This window comes from Propithecus coquereli, unplaced genomic scaffold (genome assembly GCF_000956105.1).
Source record: "Propithecus coquereli isolate 6110/MARCELLA unplaced genomic scaffold, Pcoq_1.0 Scaffold301, whole genome shotgun sequence".
NCBI classification, from domain to species: Eukaryota; Metazoa; Chordata; class Mammalia; order Primates; family Indriidae; genus Propithecus; species Propithecus coquereli.
The window spans coordinates 2075527-2099121 of record NW_012148631.1 but is presented as its reverse complement, the minus strand read 5'-3'; the positions used below and the strand labels follow the sequence as shown (position 1 = coordinate 2099121).

The 23595-nt window shown below is 43.4% G+C and overlaps 1 protein-coding gene across 5 annotated transcripts in view; it reads right to left on the bottom strand.

The window, feature by feature from the left end:
• KCNIP1 (Kv channel interacting protein 1) overlaps nt 1-23595 on the bottom strand; it is a 355148-nt gene that overhangs the window by 6025 nt on the left and 325528 nt on the right. For 3 of the 5 annotated variants that reach the window (XM_012649693.1, XM_012649694.1, XM_012649696.1), the window contains exons 2-5: nt 6107-6231; nt 4614-4683; nt 2836-2906; nt 2020-2127 (exon numbers count right to left, since the gene is read on the bottom strand). In XM_012649693.1, the coding sequence (XP_012505147.1) occupies nt 2020-2127; nt 2836-2906; nt 4614-4683; nt 6107-6231 (374 nt within the window). Of the gene's footprint in view, nt 1-2019; nt 2128-2835; nt 2907-4613; nt 4732-6106; nt 6232-11816; nt 11850-23595 lie in introns of those variants that run through there. The other 2 variants (XM_012649692.1, XM_012649695.1) reach the window with 2 other exon arrangements.

Below are 23595 nucleotides of genomic sequence, written 5' to 3'. Positions count from 1 at the left end.
AGAATACCATAGAAGTGATGTTACATTTTTCTCAGTGCATCACATCAGGGATGTGCCTGGGTTGGAATGTCTTATTACTGGTGATGTCAACCTTGATCATTTAATTAAGGTGGTGTCTTTCAAATTTGTCTACTGATTTTAGTACCCATTAGTGTATCTTGCCTACAAAAGTTATTACTGTAGTGTTTGCCCAATGGTAATTTTGTATTTCCTTTATTCCTTCTATGTTTATTAATTGAATTCTTCTGTAAGGAAGAGCTGCCCCTTCTCCTGCATTTATTTATGTATTCAATTATTTCTTTATATTAGTGTGGACTCATGGAAGTTTACTGTATTTCATTGGTTATAATCTAATACCTAATCATTTTGTATTTTGCTCTAATTGTTCTAGTTTTGACTATTGGGAACTCCTTCAGGTTGACTTCTATAGCCTTTGACATGCCCCATCCTTTTTATTTTTTAAAGCACTTTCCAGCACTACAAGATGCTCCAGCCTCATCTTATATTTTCTCTTTCCCAGTACTAAAATCAACCACTTCTCAAAGGAGACTGGTTCTTTTTATTGAAGAATGGTGTTTAGAAACCAAGGTCTACATGCTAGGTGTGCTCACTGCTACAGGAATGTCATTGCTCCAAGGTCCCCTCAACAGAACTAGGAAATATATGTCTGTATCCATGTGTTTATTTTAAAATGTGTCCTTTTCAAGCCCTTCACATCCACATGGCCACTGAGGTCTATCTTGCCTGGGTACTTTGTGTCTTTCGAAGACTGTGTCCATCTAGCAGCTTCCCAGTGGAATACAGACGGGCCCCTCACCCTAGCCCTCCAGCACCCAACTCTGCCAACCTGTCAGCCTCATCGTGCACCAATCTTCTCCTTCACACCTGAATCTGCAGCCATCTGGAAGCTTTTCTGTTTCTGGAACACATGAAGCTCTATCTTGCCCCAGAGCCTCTCTAGCGGCTGTTCCTTCTGCCTGGAACACTTGTCCTGGCTTTTTTCCATGATCTGTTCTAGTATGACAACACCTCTTTATAGCAGCCTTTGCTAACCTTCCCTGCCCAGCCATATTCTGCTTGTCTATTGTCCATCCTTCTACACTGCTTCTTGAGTGTGCGGCCTACTCTGGTTGTTCACGTCTTCATCTCCAGCACTTAGAACACCTAACAAGCCCTTCAATATGTGTTAAGCAAATGCATGACTGAATAGATGAGGAATGAAAGTTGGGAAAGCTCTCTGAGCTTCAGTTTTCTGTACGTAAGGAGAGAACCTTGCAGGGTCAAGGGGAAGGTTAGAGATGATATTCATCCCTCCAGGCACCTGCCTGGCATGCTGGAGCTCAGTAAGCAGGATGTTACAGGAAGTTCAATTCACACTTCCACTGAGATACCAGGACACGGTAGATACCAAAATGAGTTTTGAGATAAATCTTTGGGTATTTCACTGGCTAGACGTGTACTCTGAGGTTCTAAAAGTGTCAAGCAGTGAAAATTCAGAAATTATTTGTAATGATTTCTTTAGAGATGGCTGCGCCTTCCATCGCCTGTTCTATGGTTTCATTAGCAGGCAAAATAGGTTATGGCCAATGTGATCCACTTTCAGTCTTTTACTTAAAATTCTCTCTTTTCTCTTCTAGGTGCTGCCTGCAATTCTACCATTTCAACTTTTAGCTGTAACTTGTGGCTGCTAACCTGTCAAAATGCAGGTTTCTTAGGGAAGAGGAACTCTTTCCACGCAAACAAGTCATTTTCACCCCCTGTGCAATGTACATTGAATCTGTGTGATCCAGTTAGAATGGATCTGTTTAATTCTTTCTTGGGCACCTGGGAGCAGGGCAGGGCAGGGCAGTGTGGGATGCCAAAGGTGGCCTTCTTTATTTTGCCAGGGACCAGATCTGTTAGCGCCAAGGCAGATCCTGCCTCGTTGAGACAATGTTATCCTCGTGACTGGGGCTGTTTTCTATTCGCCCAGGGACTTTCACCGTAGCTCTTTCGTGCCCCTGGTTTCAGCTCACTTACCTCTTTGTTTATGTATCCATCTTTATTGATGTCATACAAATTAAATGTCCACCTTAGTTTCTCGTGGACGGTTCCTCTCAGCAAAATCGACAGAGCGGTTACAAAGTCCTGAGAAGTGGAAAAGGTAGGAGTGACATTAACCACCAAGCTGCCGGGCAGGGTGAAGCTGTGTCTTTGGGTCAGAGTCTGTGATGCTTTTACAGAATGGTGCCTCCCACGTCCTCTTGTCCGCCTGGAGGTTGCAGCCTCGCTCAACCAGGAGCTCCTGCCTTCCCGTTGCTACTCTGCCCCGTTTTGGGGGAAGAATGGAGCTCTGGGAGACACAGGCCCACACAGCCTCCCCTGATGTTGCCCTGCCCCAGGGCTGTAGGGGTTTGTTTGTCATCTGAGTGGCAGGACAGTCAGTGGCTAAGAATATGAACTATGGGAACACGCTGCTTCCATTCAAGTCTCTCCTTCACTACTTCTTAGCTGTTTGAAGTTGGGAAAGCCACCGAAAATAGAACCCTACTTTCTAGGGTTACTATGGGGATTAAATGAGTGAATACATGCCAAGCACTAAGTACAGAAGCCACCATGGCAAGCAGCATGCATGTGAGCTCCTACACTGTGATTATTACTCCCCCGAGTCCCTGAATTCCTGGGGGGCAGGGGAAGTTGCTGCTTCTCTCCGCCTTCAGGAAATGCTTATTAAATGAATGAAGATTTCTTCATCTCGACTGAGAGCATTGATGATCCAACCCTTCTGCTGGTGCCCCAAGGTCTAGAGGGAAAGGAGGGGTGGAACCAGGGACCCCCTAGAGTGGACCAGCGTACCTCGAACTTCACGGAGCCCGTCTGGGTGGTGTCGAAGGCGTTGAAGAGGTAATGGGCGTACGTGCTGGCGTCTGCAAGGCAGGAAGAGAAGGGCAGGTGATGGGGGCAGGGGCTCCACAGAGGGGCTCAAGAGCACTTCAAACAGAGGCAGCACTTCGACAAGAAAGAGAGGAGGGAACCGGGGTGACAGGAGGAAATCATGGAGTGGAGCCTGTTTGCTCAACTCCTGGGGTTTAGGTGGGAAGTGAATTCTAGCTGTTGCCCCTCCATCTAGCCATCCTGAGAGAACCACTCTCCTGCCGGTCTGTGCGTGGAATCTGGTGGATGAACAATGTGGTGACTGCGTGAAGATGTTCTTCTGAGTGGCAGTGCAATGCCGTGGGATGAGCGCTTGCTCGGGAGCAGACAGACCTGGACTCAGATGCTGCTCTGACACCACATGGCTGTGTGGCCATAGACATCTCACGCAAACTCTCTGAGCTTCCCTTTCTCATCTCTGTGCAATGGGATGTAGCAAGACCTATCTCTTGAAATTTTTGAAAAAATACGTTAAATTAGTGAAAGCTCAATGAAGAGCGGCTCAGTGGAACTCAGTAAACTGGGATTCTGGGGCCTGCATGGGACGAAACTCTCCTACATGGGTCAAGGCCCTGCGTGGTCCCACACCTAGGTAGGCACCTATCTGCTGCTGAAGAGGCCCTTGAGAAGCAGGGCCCAGGAAATGCTTGGGACACTTGGATCTCTGCTTCATCAGGACCCAAGGAAGGGGTCCTGCAGGAGACGGCTCTTGGAATCAGGATGTAAGGTGGCATGTGACACATGGGGGGCACAGGAGGAGCCACTTATGTGGTCCCAGGCCCATGTGGCCCAGGCTGGTTCCTGCAGGAGTCAGGCAGGGCAATGGAGCAGGTGCTGTGGGCTGGCACATGCATGACCTGGCTGTACAAGCACAAACTTTACACTCCCTGCCTCTTTTTGGATTCATTTATTTTTATAGTTTCTGGTATTTACTAAAGTTTTTGCTCAAAATTCTGCTTGTCTCAGGTATTTTAAGGACAAGAGCAGAGGCTGGGTATGGTGGCTCATGCCTGTAATCCTAACATTCTGGGAGGCCGAGGTGGGAGGATGGCTTGAGCTCAGGAGTTTGAGATCAGCCTGAGCAAGAGTGAAACTCCATCTCTACTAAAAATAGATAAATTAGCCTGGTGTGGTGGTGGGTGCCTATAGTCCCAGCTACTAGGAAGGCTGAGGCAGGAGGATCGCTTGAGCCCAAGAGTTTGAGGTTGCAGTGAATTAGGTTGATGCCACCGCACTCTACCCAGGGCAACAGAGCAAGACTCTGTCTCAAAAAAAAAAAAAAAAAATGACAAGAGTGGAAAGGGTCCTGTATAATGGTGGAGCCAACACGGCAAAGCTTTGCATGGGACAATTATCTAATCCTGGTCTGCCACTCCCTGGCTGTGTGATCTCGAGTGAATTGTTTAACTTCTCTGGAGCTCAGTCATCCCACCTGGGATCACAGTACCTGCTTTCTAGACTATTGTGAGAATTTATGTTATTGCGTTATCAATTTTTCTTCCCTTCCTGGAGTGGGTCCATCTTCAGAGCTCCTTTCTGCTGAAGTTTTAGAGAATTGAACACCGTGTGCTAAGGGAGGCCTCCTGCTCTGAGTTCTCTCTCCTCCGGGAGGGCAGACAGCAGGCAGGAGTGGACCTGGCGGAAGGACGGCTGCTCACCACAGAGGGGTCTGGGCAGGACGTTGTCAAGGTCAGACTCACCTCCATGAGGGAAGAACTGAGCATAGATCTGCTTGAATGTTTCTTCATTGACCACGCCGCTGGGGCACTCCTGTGCAAAGGGGAGAGAGAGTGAGTGGGAGGGGTGTGAGGGCCCATCCTGGGGTCTAGGGCTGTTCATGATCCTCGGTGGGCAGGGGCTGGGCAAGCACCCCTGCATTTCCTTGTCTCCAAGGTGAGTGGCCAGGGGTAGCCTCGCCTTGGAACTGAAGCTGCCTTGCAAAATGTTGAGACGTTGTCAGAGAACGGGTGCTCTGCGGTGGAAAAAATTTGGGTTTGGGGATTAGAAAGACCTAGGCTTGGATCGTGGCTCAGCTAACATGAAACCTTGTGACTTTGGCCAAGTCAGTCTCTGATCCTTATTATCCTTACCTGTAAAACAGGGCTGGAAGTATCTTCCTAACAAGGCTACCATGAGCTTTAATAGGTAAGCACATGTTAGGCAGCACTGAGCCCATGGTAAATGCCAAGCAGCGTCGCTTTCTTCTCTTATCTGGATGCTGTTCCCCTCAGCCCAGTCCCATCTGGGCAACCTTCCCATGGAGCCCTCCTCCAACCCAGATGCCCACTGCTAACCCTGCCTCTTCAAGATCAGAAGGACAGAAGCCTCAATGGTAGGAAACCAGGCACATGGCAAGCACAGTCCGTTGTAGGAGGCAAAGGCATCCCAGCTCTTGTCATATAACTCCGGAGGTATTTGAATCCCCATGGGTCAGTGCCGTGGAGAACATTGAGACTGTCATCAGTTTAGGATCAACTAAGCTCTACCTACAGACTGCATCTGGAAGGAGGGTAAGCAGGAGCACCTCCCTCCACCCTACCCCAACCCGGGATTTGAGAATAAGATTGCACTCTAAGAGTTAAGCTTATAAAAACAATCCCGGATGGGATGTGAGGGCTCCAAACTGCCCTGAGAAGACAGGAATGTATTAATGTATATGAGGCAACAACAAACTCCCACCCTCTGATTCACTTTGATTATAACTCGGTTTCTGCAGAGCTCACAGGGCGAGAAAGGCCCAGCAAAGGGAGAGGAGCATCTGGTCCCACTACCAGTTCTATTTCCCACGGAGAATGAATGCATTGACATTCGGGCTTATATATCAGTCTCTGTGAGCCTGGTTAGTGTAGGTCAGCAGACCTAAGTCCTATGATTTTGGGGGCACCAACAAGATGGAAAGTGTGAATGTGTGAAGAGCTGAGGCTAGAACCTGGGCCAGGGTGAACCCTGCAAGATTTGCCGCCCTGTGAAGTGTCTGGGCAGTCGGTCAGCTTACTGTCTCCTGAGATTGCCTCGTCCTTCCTTTCCAACCACCTGATTTCGCTCTCATGTCCCCTTCCCTGTGCAAGAGTTGGCCTTCCTTGCACAACCACACATATGGGAGACTCCCTTATGAACTCCCTTGGCACTTGGGAGAGTTTAGTCCCAAGTGGGAGATCCCGCTCAGGGTCTTTGGCGGCTATGTGGGTCTTACATTTTTGAAGCCTCGATAAAGGACTTGCAGCTCCCTCTTAGTGAAGTTGGTCTGGGCCTCGAGCTGCTCCAGTCCCTCAGGTCGATGGCAAACCATGGTCATCTCCAGCTCATCTTCAATCTTATCTGGAACCAGAGGAGATGGCATTGGAGCAGTTGGCCTCAGTGGTCACTCTTGTCTGACAATAGTCTGGGTTGGCAAAGAGTGCTGTCGTGACCAGGGACTTAGGGCTGTGGGCTGGGGTGGCACTGCCGATGGCCTTCCTGCCGTGAACCCTGTTTCCCTGCCTAGTCAGTCTCTGTCTCACTCCAGCCCACCCCGTTATTGTGGGTGTGTCCGACGCCACAGAGGGAGGGGCTTCAGTGTTGGAGATAAACACGTTCCAAGTGGAGATGAAGGCGCAAGTGCTCAGAACAATTCCATATGAAAACATTTCCCTTGCTTTCAAAATAACCTCTTTGCATATTCAAATTGTTGTCCACTGAACTTTCTAAATATTCCAGAGACACAGGTAAGTGAGCAGAATGATAAACGCCCTCCAAACAGCAAAGGGAAATAATGAATATATTAAAAAAACAGAGTAAACTCTCACCATTTGGGCCAACTCAGGAAAGGTTAGCATGATTTAGTGAAAAGTTCAAATTATAGCATGTTACATATTAATTATAAAAATTTGAATGTATTTACAGTGTCTTATTTTGTAATATCTGCTAGATATCCTTAAATATTTGGAAAATGACTTAAATGGGAGCTTTGTAGAAAACATTTGAAGGGCTCTAAAACCAGCTGTCGTAAGTAGTAGTTTAAGTATGCCTCACATACGTACTGTAACGCAATATAATGTTGCACTAGTTATTTAGAAAGTGTGCGTCAAAGTAAGGAACCTGCCCGTCTCCCACTGAAGGATTTCATAGTCCAAATCAGTGGCATTTTCAACGTCTTACCATTACAGAGGGTGAGTGAATGTCTTCCTCTGGGCTCCGCCAGAATGCTTTCTGTAAATTTACACCAATCAAGAATCAATTACCATCGAACTTTCTCTGCCTGTTGTTGTCATGCAGACATTACCAAATCCATATATTGAATGACTGTAAATCTGGGCTGGCAAGAATAGTGCTGAGATGGGCAGGCTGGGAACATGTCCATACCACGCCCCACCCCATGGCAATCCCGAGTAGCGACTGGCTTAGTTTCTTCACCGGAGAACAAGGTGAACAGGTACATTAAATCATGCGCATTTCTCTAATCACTGTCGTTCTCTGCACCAGATTTTCTCTGCAATTGTCGCTTTTCCCTTTGAGACTTTGATTCCAATATAAAAGGAATCCAGCAAATTAAGTTTGTATCTTGTACATATCCCCAAAGGTAATGGATGCTCGTGTAAAGCTCCAGTAACTTGGTAACAATTCCTAATTGTCATCTTTCCTACGTGCTGGGCAATACATATCACCTTATCCTGCTGAGCGCAAGGCAGGTGATTCAATATGAATAAGACACTGTTTATATCACATAGCAACAAGTGGCCAATTTCCTCATAATTCATAATTCTTAAAGAGCCTTTGATTATTGTTATGTTTGTAGCTAATGAGTTAAGTAGCAATTACCTAAACACTGAAGCATTTCTATGTAAATCAAAGGGCTGATTCTAAAAAACAAACAAACACACACAAAAAAATGAAGAAAAGAAAGAAAGCAAAAGAAAAGGAAAAACAATTCACATAAGTCTAATTGAGAATGCTCACATGTGTTTTTAACTCATTTTAAAATAGAAGTCAATTGTTGATTTAAATCTCTTAGCATTGGATCTAATAGCACTTTCATTTTTTAAATGCGCATGTATATAACTGTGCATATATTCTGAAGAAACTTCAGAAGGGGCTGCAGCGCTTTTCACATCCTTCCCGTTTCCCCTTAGGCATTCTGGGGGTGCTGTCAGGTGGCCCCCATAAAGAAAGGAGAAGCAACAAAAATCATATTAAAACATAAATAAAGGAAATGGAAATACTGTATTTTTGGAATAAATGGTGCATTTTTGAAGGCATCCAGTTTACCCTTCTAGGTTTATCTTATCCAGAAGCATAAAAGAATTTTGTGCAGTATTGTTTTATTCCTTAATCTTCCTGTGGCTGAATTTCTCACAAGCTCAGAGAAATTTCTTTGCAAAAGTTTGAGAGAATCTGACTCAGAAACAGCACTTGTTTCCCATCACTTTTATTAAAAATGCATTAAGTAATTATTGAGATATCAACTATTAAACACACTTCATTAAGGTGGAAGTGGATTTTATTAATAAATGATTTGTTTGCTGTCTGGACAACAGGATCAGTTTCTATATCAAACAGATTCTGTAATATCTGAATATTCAGATATTGACTGCCAAGTTTTTGTTTTGTTTTGCTTTTTCATCAGCCGCTAATTGTCAGGCTGTGCTAACAACAATTATGGAAGGAAATTCACATCTTGGGGACTCAACATGCTGGCAAGTAGCCTGCTTATGGACATTAGGGGCTTAAACCAGTGGTTCTCAATTTTTTTTTACTGTATTTTACAGTAAGAACTACAATTTATATCACAATCCCATATACACATACATATAAGCAAAAATTTCATGAAATATTTTGAAGCAAAAATTTAATGACATAAAACTGTCCTTCACTAACGTGAGATGTATTCTATTCTCAGTTTTAAAGTACTCCTTTGTAAACACATGCTGGTTGTGACCATCATGTGTCATGACTGTTGGCTGGAAAACACTGATTTAATGTGTCTACGGGGGCGGCAATGTTGTAGGCATGCCCGCATCTGGTACCACACTTCTCTCTTATATCAGCTCTCTGTTCCCTTTCTTTGTCAGCCCCATGGTGCCAGCCACGGTAAATACACTCAGAAGAAACTTCAGAGGTGGCTGCAGCGGTTTTCATATTCCTCCTGTTGCCTCTCGGGGATCCCCAGGATGCTGCCCAGGTGGTCAGTAAAGGAAGGAGGGTGACCCAGCTCCCTGATTGGAGGAGAAGAGAACAGAACGAACATGTGGGAGCCTCTGTGACAGTTTCGTCTGAGGTTTGCTAAGAGTCTCCAATGCCAAATGTTGCTCGTCATTATTATTTTTGTTATGAAAAATAACGATGAGCCAGTTATTAAGTCAGACGGAGTTTGAGTGGTTGAGATAAAAATTAACCTAGGGACTTAATACTATGATGATCACTACACAACAAAAATAGATTAAAATACTTTCTGTTTGGAAAGTACTTTTAAGCCATAAAATGTTGTCATGCCTGTTGTCCCATAACCTTGTGTATGGTGGGGAGAGAGGGGACCACTGTCTTGCCCATCTGCTATTAAGAAGTTGGGTGTCCTAACAGATGCAGTGATTTTCCAACTACGAGTGCCTCACACAGGGATGACTCTCCATCGCTGGGGGTAAAGCTACACAGAATAATCAACTACAGGGGACCTATGCAGGAAGCTCTCAGGCTGCATAGTAGATGACTCAGATTAAGTGGTCCTGAATGTTTTGGGATCACAGACTCTTCTGAGTATGGAATGAAAGCTTTACACTCTGTTGGAAAAAAAATGCACCGTCACTGCATTCTTGCCTATACCGTCATGGGTCGCTTAACGACAGGGATCTGTTCTGAGAAATGCGTCATTAGGCAATTTTGTCAATTTGGGAACATCATAGAGTGTACCTACACACGCCTAGTGGTACAGCCTACTACACACCTAGGCTGTATGGGACAGCCTACTGCTCCCAGGCTACACGCTTGTACAGCATGTAACTGAATACTGTAGGCAATTGTAATACAATGGTATTTGTGTATCTAAACAGAAAAGGTACAGTAAAAATATGATATAAAAGATAAAAAATGGTACATCTGATTAGGGCACTTACCATAAACAAAGCTTGCAGGCCTGGAGGTTGCTCTGGGTGAGTCGGTGAGTGGTGAGTGAATGTGAAGGCCTAGGGCAGTACTGTACACTCGTGTAGACATTGTAAACACTGTACACTTAGGCTATACTATAGTTATAAAAAAGGTTCTTTCTTCAATAATAAATTAACCTTAGCATACTGTAACTTTTTCACTTCATGAACTTTGTAATTTTTAAAATTTTTGATTCTTTTATAATAATTCTTAGCTTAAAACATAAACACATCGTATAGCTGTGCACAAATATTTTCTTTCTTTATATCCTTATTTAATAAGCTTTTTATTTTTAAAATTTAATTGTTCAACATCTTAAACTTTTTATTAAAAACTAAGACATAAACACACACATTAGCCTAAGCCTACACAGAGTCAGAATCATTAAGACGTCAGTAGGTGACAGGAATTTTTCAGCTCCATTGTAATCTTATGGGACCACCATTGTGTATGTTCCGTTGTTGACCAAAATGTCATTATGCGGAGCATGACTACACTTTCGGTGAGTTTCTGCATCTTTTAAACACATTGAGCCTGTGCTAAGGTCTTCTAGATAGGAGATCTCTTCTAAACTCTGTCACTAACTGGTTTTGTCTAAGTCCTGGGTCACTTAGGCAATTGGTGACAGAGCTGGATGTAGAATCCCGACAGTCCCGGCCTCTTTCATCAGATCTGGCTTCCATGTGCCCCCCACTGTGGTTTCTGCTTCCCTTGAGCACAAATTGCAAATTGCTTGTAAACAGCCTTGTGGTAGTCCTGCTGCCAACAGCTCTGTGCCCGGGGACAAGTAGACTGTAAGCAGCAGGAGGACCCAGTGAGGTGCCTCCTTGGTCAGGCTCATGGCCATGGCCATCTCCTTCTCCCTGGACTGGAAATAGTTTCTCCATTATCGTGTCTGGGTTGAACTTTATACCTATACATCTAGTTTTGAGGTTACAAAATAGTGACCTTTGGCCTGAATGCAGCCCAAAGATAGGTCTTGTTTGACCTGTAAAATGTGTTTTAATTATTTGGAAATCAGGTGTACATGTTTAAAGATGAGAGATTCATGTATAAAGGATTTCTGATCTCTCTTGGAAAATGGGATTATCTGACAACTTTGGTCTCATATTCTCCCAAGGCAACAGTCTACTATAGCAGAGCAGGGGCTGTTCCCTCTGGGCAGCCGTACCCTCTAGGGCTCTCTGTTGTAACGCATTAATGCCACCTGCCTGGCACCATGGGCATTTGAGTTTTCAGCTCCTGATCTATACCCACGTCTCCTCCCACCCACCTACCTTTCTCCTACCTCACACCACACCGTCTACTCCCTCACTGTCTGCTTATTTAAACACATTCCACTCTGCTGCATAAAGAGGCTGATTATAGGAAATAAATATAATAAAACAACAACAGATAAAGTAATAAGAAAAACTGCCTCAGAAAATATGGATTAGATTAGAAGGTCAAGACCATGGGGAAAAAGAGAACAGAGAAATTCAGGCCATTTGTTTGAAGCAATTACAACACTTGAGCCACAAATCGGCTCTGAGTTTTTACATGTCTTATTGCCCATGAAAGAAAAACATATCAGTTTCTTAGGGGGAGCAAAGCTTTTCCTATAGCTTATCTCAGAATGAACATTTCCAACTGTTTCTATATAAGTGGGGTTTGCTAACAAGGGGAACAGAAAGTTGGTGAGTGAGAAGACTAATTACAGAATATATACTTGATTAAGAAGCCCATCCTTTGCAAGTCATGTGACCAAAGTAGTAAAGTTAGTTTAAACTTTTTTTTTTTTTTTTTACCTCTCTGATACTGGTAATACCACCAGGCGATGTCTAGGAAAAAGTGAGAAAACATTTTACCAAATCCATTCATCAAAAAGGAAAACACACTTTTATTGTTGACAGAGAGGCCACTCTAAGGGTGTTCAGGTCACCGTCCATCTCGACATATTCAAAGAAGCCTCTCGGTACCAAAGCTGGGGCTGAGCTCCCTGTCCTTTTCCCATGGTTGGAACAGGCAAGAGCAATGGGTCACCTCCCAGTGGCCATGGCTCCCAGCAGGGGGCTCACTGAGCATGCCCTCCAGCCATGCAGTCATGCAGCCTGCAGAGATGGGATGGCGCATGGCAGAGATGCATGGATGTGGATGGGTCCTTGGAAATACCCACGTGTTTGACTGAAGAGTGGCTCACAAGACCCCCTCCACAATCGGGAGGCCCCCAGTACCCCTCTCTGCTTCTTTGTGATTTGAAGCTAAAACCTTATAGGATTATTTATTCTGTCACTCAACAATTATCAATGAACATACTGGTGAATGTATTATGTATATATCGGTGAATAAAAACTCTGTTCCCTGCTCTCATTGAGCTTACAATCTATAAATCTTTGCTTCTCTCTTCCCTTTTTAAACTTGATAAACAACTCAGATGCAGAAAAGGAAAAGAGCAGTTGTGGAAGAGAATTAGCACCTTAGGACGCATGGAAGAGCAAATGTAGGCTAAGCCCCCTGTTATGCCGAACATAAAACACAAGACGAAACAGCAGACCTGGAAAGCCATCCGTGGCACGGTGGAGTTGAGTGGGCCAAGGTCCCAGGGAACGCAACTAGACATTCTCCTGGCCTTTGCGGGTCTATTTGGTGGTCAGCCAGACTCTCCTTTGTAGGTTCTTCTTTGAACTTTCTCCTGTCTCGCCAGCACCCTGATCAAGAGGGTGTAAGGCAGCCCAACCACCATCAAAAGTGTGTTTTAGTCTTTGTCCCCAATCTGCAAGCCCAGACAGCAGGGACTTACTTTCCCGCTGCTCCTGGAAGTGGTAGTGTAGGTGAATATCCACTGGTGTTTTTGCTCTTGTCTCCTGACCTGTGTCCCATGGGAGAAACTTATTTTGCCAGATTTATCTGCACCTTTTATCAATCTGGTTAGGTGACATTTGCATTTATTTATTTATTTATTTTTACTAATAGACTTTATTTTTTGAGCTATTTTAGGTTTACAGAAAAATTCCATGGAAAGTATAGAGAGTTTCCATACACTCCAACCTCACAGTTTCCCCTATTATTAACATCTTGCATTGGTGTGGTATATTTTTTTACAATTGATGGACCAATATTGCTATGTTAATATTAACTAAAGTCTGTAGTTTACATTAGAGTCCACTTTTTGTGTTGTGTGCTTCCATGGGCTTTGATAAATGCATAATGCCACATATCCACATTTATGGTGTCATATAGCATAGTTTCATTGCCTCGAAAAAGCTTAGGTAGCATTTTAATAGAGATATGTCTACAAATACGGATTGACATCCTCTGGCATGCCAGGAATGTGATAGGTATTGGAAAAGAGATGAAAAGACATAAAGTCTGTTTACATGAGCTGTCAGACTGATGAGGAGGCATACATATAGTCCAGGGATTGCAAACTCAAATGCCAGTAGTCACTGGCAGGTAATTTAGGTGAGGACAGGTGATGGATGTATAACTATGGACAGTGGTGGGGAGTTAGAACTGGAGAAAAATTGCCCCAGGAAAGGGGAACAACTGTTACTCAGCAATTGTTATCAGTAGTAATTTGAGCCCAGTGAATCCAGATCTTTAGATTTTTCAAGAGATGGCATAATTAAAGGTTGTTTGTTTCCTGATTCTTAGCTATAATCCATGAATTTAATATTGAACACATACAGCAGGTGCCAAACATAACACATTTGTGGGAAGGATGTGGTAGGCTGTTGGTTGGGAACTTTTCATTGGCAAATCATTCCAAAACAGTGTGGATATGGCAAAGAACTGGGAACTGGGGGGAGGAAGCTCTTAATTAATGCCTCCTGGATGGCACAGGAGTGGAAGAGATGCCAGGGAAAGCTTCAAGGGCAAGGGTGTGATAACTTAGTTGAGTCTTGAAGGATGAAGGGACAAGGGAACAGCGTATGCAAAGGCACAGAAACTGAAAGACCCTGGAATAGTGAGCTCTCTTGTAGCAGAACTGAAATCCATCTGAGAACAGCTGGAAAAGGATGATGTTTAAAAAATCCCGTATGTTTGAAGGTATTACAGAGCTACCAAGGTAGCCTGCCCCAAAACAGCTCAGCCCCTGTCTGGATTAAGTTTACCTGCCTTTGTTCTATTACTTTTCAGAAGTTGAAGGCTTAACCAGATAGTTTACACATTTTAATTCTAATGTCTACTGTTCAATGAAAATTTTCCAGGCATATTAAGAGATAGGATCAAGAGAAAAAATAGAATATGTCATAGATCTACAGACGCTCCAAATATTGGATTAATCAGGCATGGGCTTTAAAATAATAGTGAACATATGTTCAAGAAAATAGACAGAAAGCTACAGAATTCCACTAAAAGAATGAGCATATATACAAAAAAGTCAATTAAAAATTCCAGAATTAAAAAATTTATTATCCCAAATTAACAACTAAACAGATCAATTTAACAGCACGTAAGACAGGGATGAAGACAGAATCAATGATTTGGTAGGCAGATCGATAGAAAAGAGAGAAAAGAATGGAATTACAGGTAAAAGCATAGGAGACATATGGGACATGATGAAAAATTCTAACATATGTATAACTGGTGTAAAGAATGATAATAAGGCAATATTTGAAGATATAATAAATTTAAAAAAAAAAATGGGTGAAATATATCAAGCCTTGGGTTCAAGAAGCTCCACAAACCCCAGGCAGGGTAAACACAAAGAAAACCACCTACGAAAACATCATAGGAAAACTGCTGAAATATAAAGACAACTAGAAAGTCTTTGATACACGATAGCAATCATTAGTTATGAACCAAACCCTAACTAAGTGATGTGTGCAAGCGTAAGGGCACAGAAAATAAAAATAAAGTGACGGAAAAGGATACACCATGCAAACACAAATCAAGAAACGCTGGCATGGCTATGTTCACATCAGATTCAGCCGATGTTAAAGCAAGAATCTTTGCTAGAGATAAAGATAAAGTTTTTATGTAAAAAGATCCATTCACTAGGAAGTGCTAACAATTCTAAATTAACATGCATTAATAATATAGCTTCAAAATACATGAAAAGCAAAGACTGATAAAATTAAAATGAAAATTAAATTCACAATCATAATTGGAGATTTTAAAACACCTCTTTCAGTAGCTAATAAAACAAGCAGACAAAAAAATCAAGAAGGGTAGAAGATCTGAGTAAAACATTCAACAAACTTGGCTCACTAAGATGTAGAGAGCTCCGTACTCAAGAATCATAGAATACTATATATTCTTTTCAAGTGCACATAGAACATTTTCCCAAATTGACCATTTCCTGGACCATAAAGCCGATCCTCATAAAGTTTAAAGAACTGAAGTTATTTAGAATGTTTTCTGTCCAGAATTAAGCGAGCTGTCAATAGCAAAAAGAAAACCAGAAAATCCTCAAATGTTTGGAAATCAAGCAATATTGTTCTAATTTCTAAGTAACTTGTGTATCAAAAAAGCAGGCTCATGGACATTAGATAGTATTTTTAACTAAATGATAATGAAAATATGACATATCAAAACTTGTGGGATACTCTGAAACCTGTATCTAGAGGGAAATTTAAAATAGCATGACATACTTGAGCTGCAAATAATTTGCATGACAGTGTGCACACAAAACATAGAATGCTGTACTTCCTCTTGAAATTATATTTCTAATATTTCCAGTATTTCATTTTCAATGTTGCCTGACCTGTATTGGTTACATTAGAAACTATATTAGTGATGGCATGCTAGCATTTGAAAATGTAATCTTTTATCTCTGGTTAAACTTGGTTAATTGGTTTGTTTTGGGTGAGTTTGGCACCATCTTTTTGATAGACAACTGCCCCCAATATAATCAGGGGTGAAGCTCCTTGTTGTTTGCGTAGAGCAGAGGAGGTAAAAGTCCCGCTTGGTCCTGAAGCCTTGAGGCTTAGATTCTTACAGCTGAAGCTTGGAGATGAGTCATAAACCCACTCAGACACACAGAGTGCACACAACTCATCAGCTCTGAATTTTATAAACTTAACAATGAGTCCCGGGAGTGCTGAGCTGAGCCTTGATAAAGATTTTCTGAGTGTTCCAGATATTTTTTTCAGTCTTCTTGGTTCAATAAAACTCGAATCATATTTTGCTCCAAGCATTTGTTCTCTTAATCTTGAAACCCCTCCTGCCCCTTTTAAGCACAATTGAATTTATACATTTCTCATTCATTTACACCTCAGTACTGAAAATGTTCTGCGAGAAGAGTTCTATGGAAAAAAAAAAAACTTTGAGTGCTTCTATTTCTATTCGATGGAAAGTTTTCATGATCAAATGACTTAGAAATTCTTCAACATATAGTTTATTTCAGTTCACTGCCCTTTCTCCCCAAAGGAGGGTTTCTCCCCAAATCAGGTTAGCACATAGGTTGAAGGATGTGGGGAGGGGAGTGTCAAATACTCCTTGCTGCTTCTCGGGAGGTGGGCGGTGGTGGAAATTAACCAACAGAAATGTGATGCAACTATTAAAAATTCACAAAGTCACTGCACAGATTGTGACATAAGTCACAGTTCTGTTTATGTGTGACAGTGTTACAGTCACATACTTTTCACCAAGCCTGAAAAACAAACTGCTTGGAAGGGAGTTATCTAGATGCAGGGTTAGGGAAAGAAGCAGCCCTAAAGGTGTCTGAGGACAAGAAGCAAGGCCATCTCCGTAGGGACTCTCCTGTCACCTCACCTCTACAGCAATATTTCAGTCCAGCTAAGCCCAGGCTGCAAGGTGGAGCTGTCAGTTTCGCTGACAGCCACAGGCAGAAATCTCTAGATGATGTTTTAAGTGGACATTTTTGTCTGGAAAAAGTGCCTCAGGATGATTTTTTGATGATTTACTTAGGTAGCTCCAGCAGTCCCTGCAACTCTAGGGGGCAATTAGTCAAAAGAGGCCCAAATCCTGCCACCATCTGGTATTTAGGTGGCCATGGAGAAACCTCCCACCGTTTCTCCTTTGGACCCAGCTGGATGCTGCCCTGAAGTTACAGCACATGGAGGCAACCAGTTAATGAGCGGTTGCTGACCGGTGTCGGAGAGAGAGGGCATGTTGCCCAGGGTGAGTGGGTCTAGAATATTTCTGCAGGAACTATGAGGATAACGTGGGTGGGATGTTATTACTCCTCTTGACTGAGGCGCTGAAATGACAATTCATTGCAAATGAGAAGTGCCCGGGGAGAAAGGGCGCTTTTGGTTTTAAGATGGAAAAATGAAGGTGCAGGAAGAGGTTGAAGAAATTGCTCAAAGGAAAAAGTAAAATTGCCACATGAATAGGATTTAAGTCAGGTTAGCACAGAATTTTCTCATCACTGGGAACTCATTGGATCCAGGTCAGGCTAAGATGTGAAGAGCCTGCCTTTCAACCTGAGTTTTGAAGAAGAGGCGTTAACTGCTCTGCAGATAATCAGGTAACTTGACAACTTGCTAAGGGATGGTTTCCAAATAGAGAGCTGGTTTTGGCAGGCAGGTAAATGTCTGACAACTGGCTCTGGGGGAGGGAGGGAGAAGACTGATTGGTCCCATTTTCTAATTTTCTTGGTGTAAATATTCCCATCATGGCCTAGTTCAGGCTGTCGGTATGAAGTTGTTAAAGTGAAGAGATCATGCTTTGGGAAGGACGAACCCCCAGTATGATCCGGCCCCATCACATAACCGCTGCCATTTTAGAATAGCTGGCATATGCTAACTATCCCGAATTAGTGTGCGAAAGACCCAAAAACCAATTTCACAAGGTAAGCTTAGCCCCCATAACCCAAGCTAATAAACCCTTCCTTTCTTCATGTGAACATAAACTTCTGTCCATCACGTAGAATAATCACAAACAGGGAAATAATGGAAGTTGGCCAAGTGAGCTTTTGTCGGATTCAGTATTAATGTATCCTTGTATTAAGTGCCTGTCTTGGTGAGCTCAGAGAGCATGATAATAGTTTTAGAATTGATCTAATCATCTCACTGTCCCTAGGAGGTATGTGGTTATTAGACTAACTCGAGCTATAATCATACCCACCTCGTAGCTATAAATCTAAGTGAAATAAGGTATGTAAAATGCTCTGTGCACATAGTAGGTGCTCAAAAACATGATTCCCATCTTAAAGTGTATTATGACTGTGATTTTAAGGGTTGTTCTCAATAGCGGAATCCAATAGTTATGTTAAATTATGTCTCAGTCATGATTTTGCCTTTTCTGATGGATCTAGTTAATTAAATGTGCTTCTCTTTAATACAGGGAGATTTTCTTATTCTGTGATTTACTCTGTCAGGGAGACATCCAATTTCCAGTTGAGGTTGGACATTATCTGGCTGGAGTGAATATTATCATTGTATCTTAGCCGGAACAGCCGTAAGCGAACACAAGACTGGATGAAAGCGTGTCAGCCACCTGGGTCTGAAGAGCGCGTGGAACGGGCAGGGGGTCTGTGGGTGGTGGACATCAGCAGCACGCGCCCGGAGTGTTCGTGAACAGACGTGATAACTGACGGCCATTGAGAAAATTTCCTGCCTCCTTCTCCCTGGAGGTACTCCATGGCTTCATGTCCTCTGCCCTTAATAATCCAACAGTCAACCTGTGCGTTGTTTGGTCCGTCTCTTAGCTGGAGAAGTCAATTGGACATTACCCTCAGCTGGAACATGAACTGCCAAATGCAAGGACTGCAGTCAGCTCGTCTCAGAACGTATGTCTGCCTGCCCGGAGGCAGGGAGAAGATGTCAAGGTGCCATCTTCTCCAGGACTCGGCTCAGAAGCCTCTTAACCGTGCACTTAATAAATGAAGCCTTGGCAGACACATCTTGAATTATTAATGAAGTTATTCAGCTTTGATTGTTTCCTTCTTTTGGGGAAAGGTTATTCACTCAAATGCCTTTGATTAGACTACACAGTACATCACAATTGGGCATATTTTATGTGCAACTTTATGGTGATAATAGTTCTGTCTCATTTAGAAGCAAATCAGACATTATGAACTTCGTGATTTATTAATGTATTGATTTCTATAAATGTCAGCGCATCTCACATCCCGTCAGAGAGCCCGGGAGCAATCAGTGAAGGGCCAATAAAAATGTAAAATGAAACCATCATAAAAAGAGGAAATACTGCCTCTTTCAAAGCCCCGCTGCCTGTCTGAATTGTTTCAGGATCCAGATCATTACCAAGAAGGCACCCTCCAGCCCCCAAGGAAACTCAGCCTGCTGCTGGTGGGGTGGGGCTCAGTCATGCTTAAATCTCTTTTAAACAAAAATAGATTTTGTGGACTGAAATAAAAAACAAAAGGTAAAGGGTGAGAGCTGGAGGGGCCTGTGTCCAGTGCCCAGACTCCCCATCCTGACACAGCAGGAGAGAAGGGTCCCTTTCTATCAGATTCACCCTGCTATGGCCTGCTCTTTCCTGCTGAGGGATCTTCGGGATAGAGCCCAGATTCCCCAGCTGGCACTGAAGGGTCTACACTGGGGACCCAGTCTATCTCCCAGCACGATTCCTGGACACTTCCTGTCGTGGGTACTATGCAATAGCCCCAGAGCTGCTGGTGCATAGACACCTGTCTCCACCAGAGCACGTGATCAGCTGACCCCAATCTGACCCACCCTTTAAACCTGGCTTAAGTGTCATCTCCTGTGGGCAGCTCTCTCAGACCACCACATGGAAATCTCTCTCTGTCCAAACTTCAGAAGCACTTATCTTCTCTAACAATCACCCAGCAGGTGTCAAAATCCACCTTTGGTTGTTGCCATTTTCACATACAGGGGCGGGGTGGGGGAAGATTGTGTCCTGTGCTTATTTTTGTTTTGTTTTTATTTTTGGTATTTTACTCTTTCCGTCATGTCTGTGTCCACTTTACATATAGTAGATGCTTAGTAAGTGCTCATTATTTGCTAAAAGTATGTGGCACCGCAAGGATTTAAATTAAAAAAAAATACATTAAGAGTCCTGAGACAGCAGCCAGGGGAATATATGGAAAGTATTTGGTTAATTTAGTGGGTAATTTTGTAATTTGACAGTTTAGTTCAGAAATCACAATCTGGCAGCTCACAGAGTACTGTTGTTGTTTCGCTTCTTTTAAATGTGAATTTTGCCAACATTTATTTCACATAAAAATATGGATTTTTGGCTTCTCTTTAGAAATCTGAAATTATGGCCATGTTAGGCCCACATTCCCATATGGCAGCAATCGGCTGGAGCTGAGAAGGGACTGCTGGATTTAGACAGGGCACGTGCTCTCCAGTGAACCACAGTTCCCACTACTCCGTATTACCTCTCCAACACGAAGACCAAGGGACAGTTGTTATTCATTATCACGCATTTATGTATCTGCCTGAGTCTGCAATCCCTTTTTGACAGCCCCTTCCCCCTGCCCCCATCATGTTTGTCCAAGTGACTTTTATGTGTTTTATGATAGTCTAGAAAAATTCATAATTTCATTTTTGGGGTATTAAGCAACATGGAGAAGATGTTTATTGACCCTGTAATTAGAGAGAACCTCTGTACAGAAATGAAGAGTCAGGATGTGTCCCGAAATGTATGCTTCTGTGCTGCTCATGTCACACGTATCAACAATGGGACGGCCTTCTAGGCTGTGGGCTTGGCACACTTCAGCTGTCTGTTTTATGGAGTGCTTTCACATCACGTAGCTCCTGTGGGGTATGCATTATAGTATCCCCATTTTATAGAGGAGAACACTGAAGCTCAGAGATGAAAGAGAAAAGGTGGCACTTGTGAGCACTACCGAATTTCCAAGCACTCTGATAATGCACTTTACTTACATCATCTCATTTAATTCCTGCATAGCTTTTAAGTATTATTATTAGATATTAATTGTGGTTTATTATTAGGTAAATAGTATTTGATCCATTTTATTAGGAGACATGGAATTGGAAGTTTTAGGAGACTTCATTGAGGTCACAAAGATGATGACTTGGAAGAGCAAAGATTAATCGCCTCATCTGCTTGATGGGCAGATGCTTTAAGGCCACAAGGAACCCTCCTACGGGTCTCTGCTGGGCCCGCTCCTGTGTCTTTGTGATTGTGTCTCTGCACAACAAATCAGAGACCAAATTCCACTATTCAAGCCTCCTTCACTTTCTGCACTTGAGAATTTGTAGAGCCCAATCTGAGGCTGCAGGAGGGGACACAACAAATAGTTTCAGGGGTCCCCTCCCCATCTCCCCATTCCTCAAGTTCTCTGCCATCCATTTAGCATTTCCAGGATTGTTTCCATTTTCTGAGCATCAGAGCACCTTCACTCTGGGTGAAAAATTGTATAAGTCACAGAGCTTCTGAGTTACAGAGAAATCCTTTTATCCTGTCCTCTAAATGTACAGATGTGGCTACTAAGGCCCACGGAGGGAGCTAGACCTGTCCAAAGTCACACACTGGATTCCGGCACAGCAGGGTTAAACTCAGCTGCATCCTTCTGGCAACTCAATGTTCTTTTTACAGTGAGTAAGTGGGGTCATTTACTCATTCAACCTACTGAGTGCCTACTAGGTGCCAGGCCCTCTCCTAGGCACTGGGAACAAAGCAGTAACAAAAGACATCTGGGTGGCGATGGAGCTATAATGGAAATACAGGAGGGTTATGGGACTAGAGAGAGATGGGTCACGGGAGGCCTGTTTATACAAGATGGCTCAGGAAGGTAGGGTGACGTTCCACTTGAGCACCAGTGAGAGGGGAAAGATCGTGAGCATTGCAGTCAAACATGGTTGGGCTTGAATCCCAGCTCCATAGCTTAACAGCTGGTGAGTCTGAGCAAGTCACCTCTGTCCTCCGAGACTCAGTGGTCACGCTAGGAAAATAGGCACGGTGACACCCATCCCTTAGTCTGCTGATCTGTATACCAGGAAGATAAGGTTCCTGGTATACAGAAGGCACTCACAGAAGTCTCCTCCCCATTTAGTGGGGAGGCCCTGGGGCTCAGCTTCCTAATGAGTATCTTTGCTTGGCTATGAGTGGAGTGCAACCTACTGAGAGCCCCCATAACACTGCATTAGCCAGGCAGCAGGCCGGAGGGCCATCTGGAAGACTTGTGCAGTTTAAGAGGATGAATGAGCCAGGATTAATTAGCTGAGTTAGTCTGTGAATTTGTTAGTGGGTCACGGGGCTCTGAAAATGTTAAATCTGACAAGTGGTGGGTGGCAACTGCTGAGCCTGGAGTGATGCTTTAATGGAACTTTCCAGATCTAGAGCTCTGGCTTGTAATTCCCAGCCCTTTTGAATTTCTCACTGTGAGATAGCAGTTCTCCTTATCATTGAAGTCTCAAGGTGGTTTACCAAAAGGCTTAAGTGGGATCAGAGTAGTCTTTGAAAATTAAATCTCGTATATGAGAAATACCTTGAAGTCACGTCTTCTATGAGAAGTCTTCCCGGACCTCCCAGCCTGTATCTCAAGTCCTGAAACTCTTATTGTCTATAAGGATCGTGTCTTGGGATTATGGGGAAGGGAGGTTGGGGAGAGGAGACACACTTTTCCCTTTATTACTGTCTGAAATATTTTTTAAGCTATGGGTATGAATTGCTTTTAGAATTTTAATATTTGGTTAAAAACATTACACTTTGAGTGGGATAATGGTTTTGAGGTGCCAATCATTTGTTGTGATGTGCAGATAGATCTGGAAAGTCTGTTCTACTGCAATCAGTGTTTTGTTGTTGTGTTTGTTATAATGTTGTTTTTGTGAAGTAAAATGTTTTTCAAATAAAATATGATGTCATTCACGCTTGTCAACAACAACTTCTGGTTTTCCTGCTTCCAGGCACAGACATGGATGTACTTCCTGCCCCTTAGAAGTTAGGGGGGACCATGTGACTGGCATTGGCCAATAAAATGTGAACATTTTATTGTGTGTGTGTGTGTGTGTGTGTGTGGGTGGGTGTGTGTGTGCGTATCTCTTCCAGGTGTCTCAGGAGTGATGTGTGTCCTAGGTGTCCTGGAAGGTGGGAAGGGACGTAGTCAGCCTGTGTGCAGGCAGCTGGCTTCAGAGACAAAGCTTATAAACCACGATTCCATGCATATACAGTCCCTGCCCTCGTGGAGGTATCAGTCCCGTGCTGAAGACAGATATTAAATAAATAGCTTCTTGAAATGAAAAATTTTTAATTACAGTTGAGCAAAGTATGATGGAGGAAAGGTATGGGTTGCTGGGGGAACTTAAACTGGAAGACCTAACCATAGCTGCAAGCCTTCTCTGTGGTGCCTCGAAGCTGAACCTGGAAGGATGAGAGGGGGACAACCAGGGGACGAGCAAGGGAGAGCTTCTGGCTGGAGGGAACAGCCTGCACAGGGCCCCGTGGGGGAAGAAGACAGGCCTGCTTTAGAGATGAGAGGAGGTGGCGTGTCTGGAGGCTGAGATGTGGGGAACAAGGCCCAGAGGAGTGCGAGGCAGGCGTGGACCACATCGTGCTGGGCTGGGAGCCTGTGTTAATAGTCTTAGGATGGGACACAGCAAAGCAAATTGAGCAATACCAACATCATTCTTCACAGATGAAGAAAAATTGATTTTACGCTTTGTATGGAACCAGAGAAGACCCCACATAGCAAAAACAATACTAGGCAATAAAAACAAAATGGGA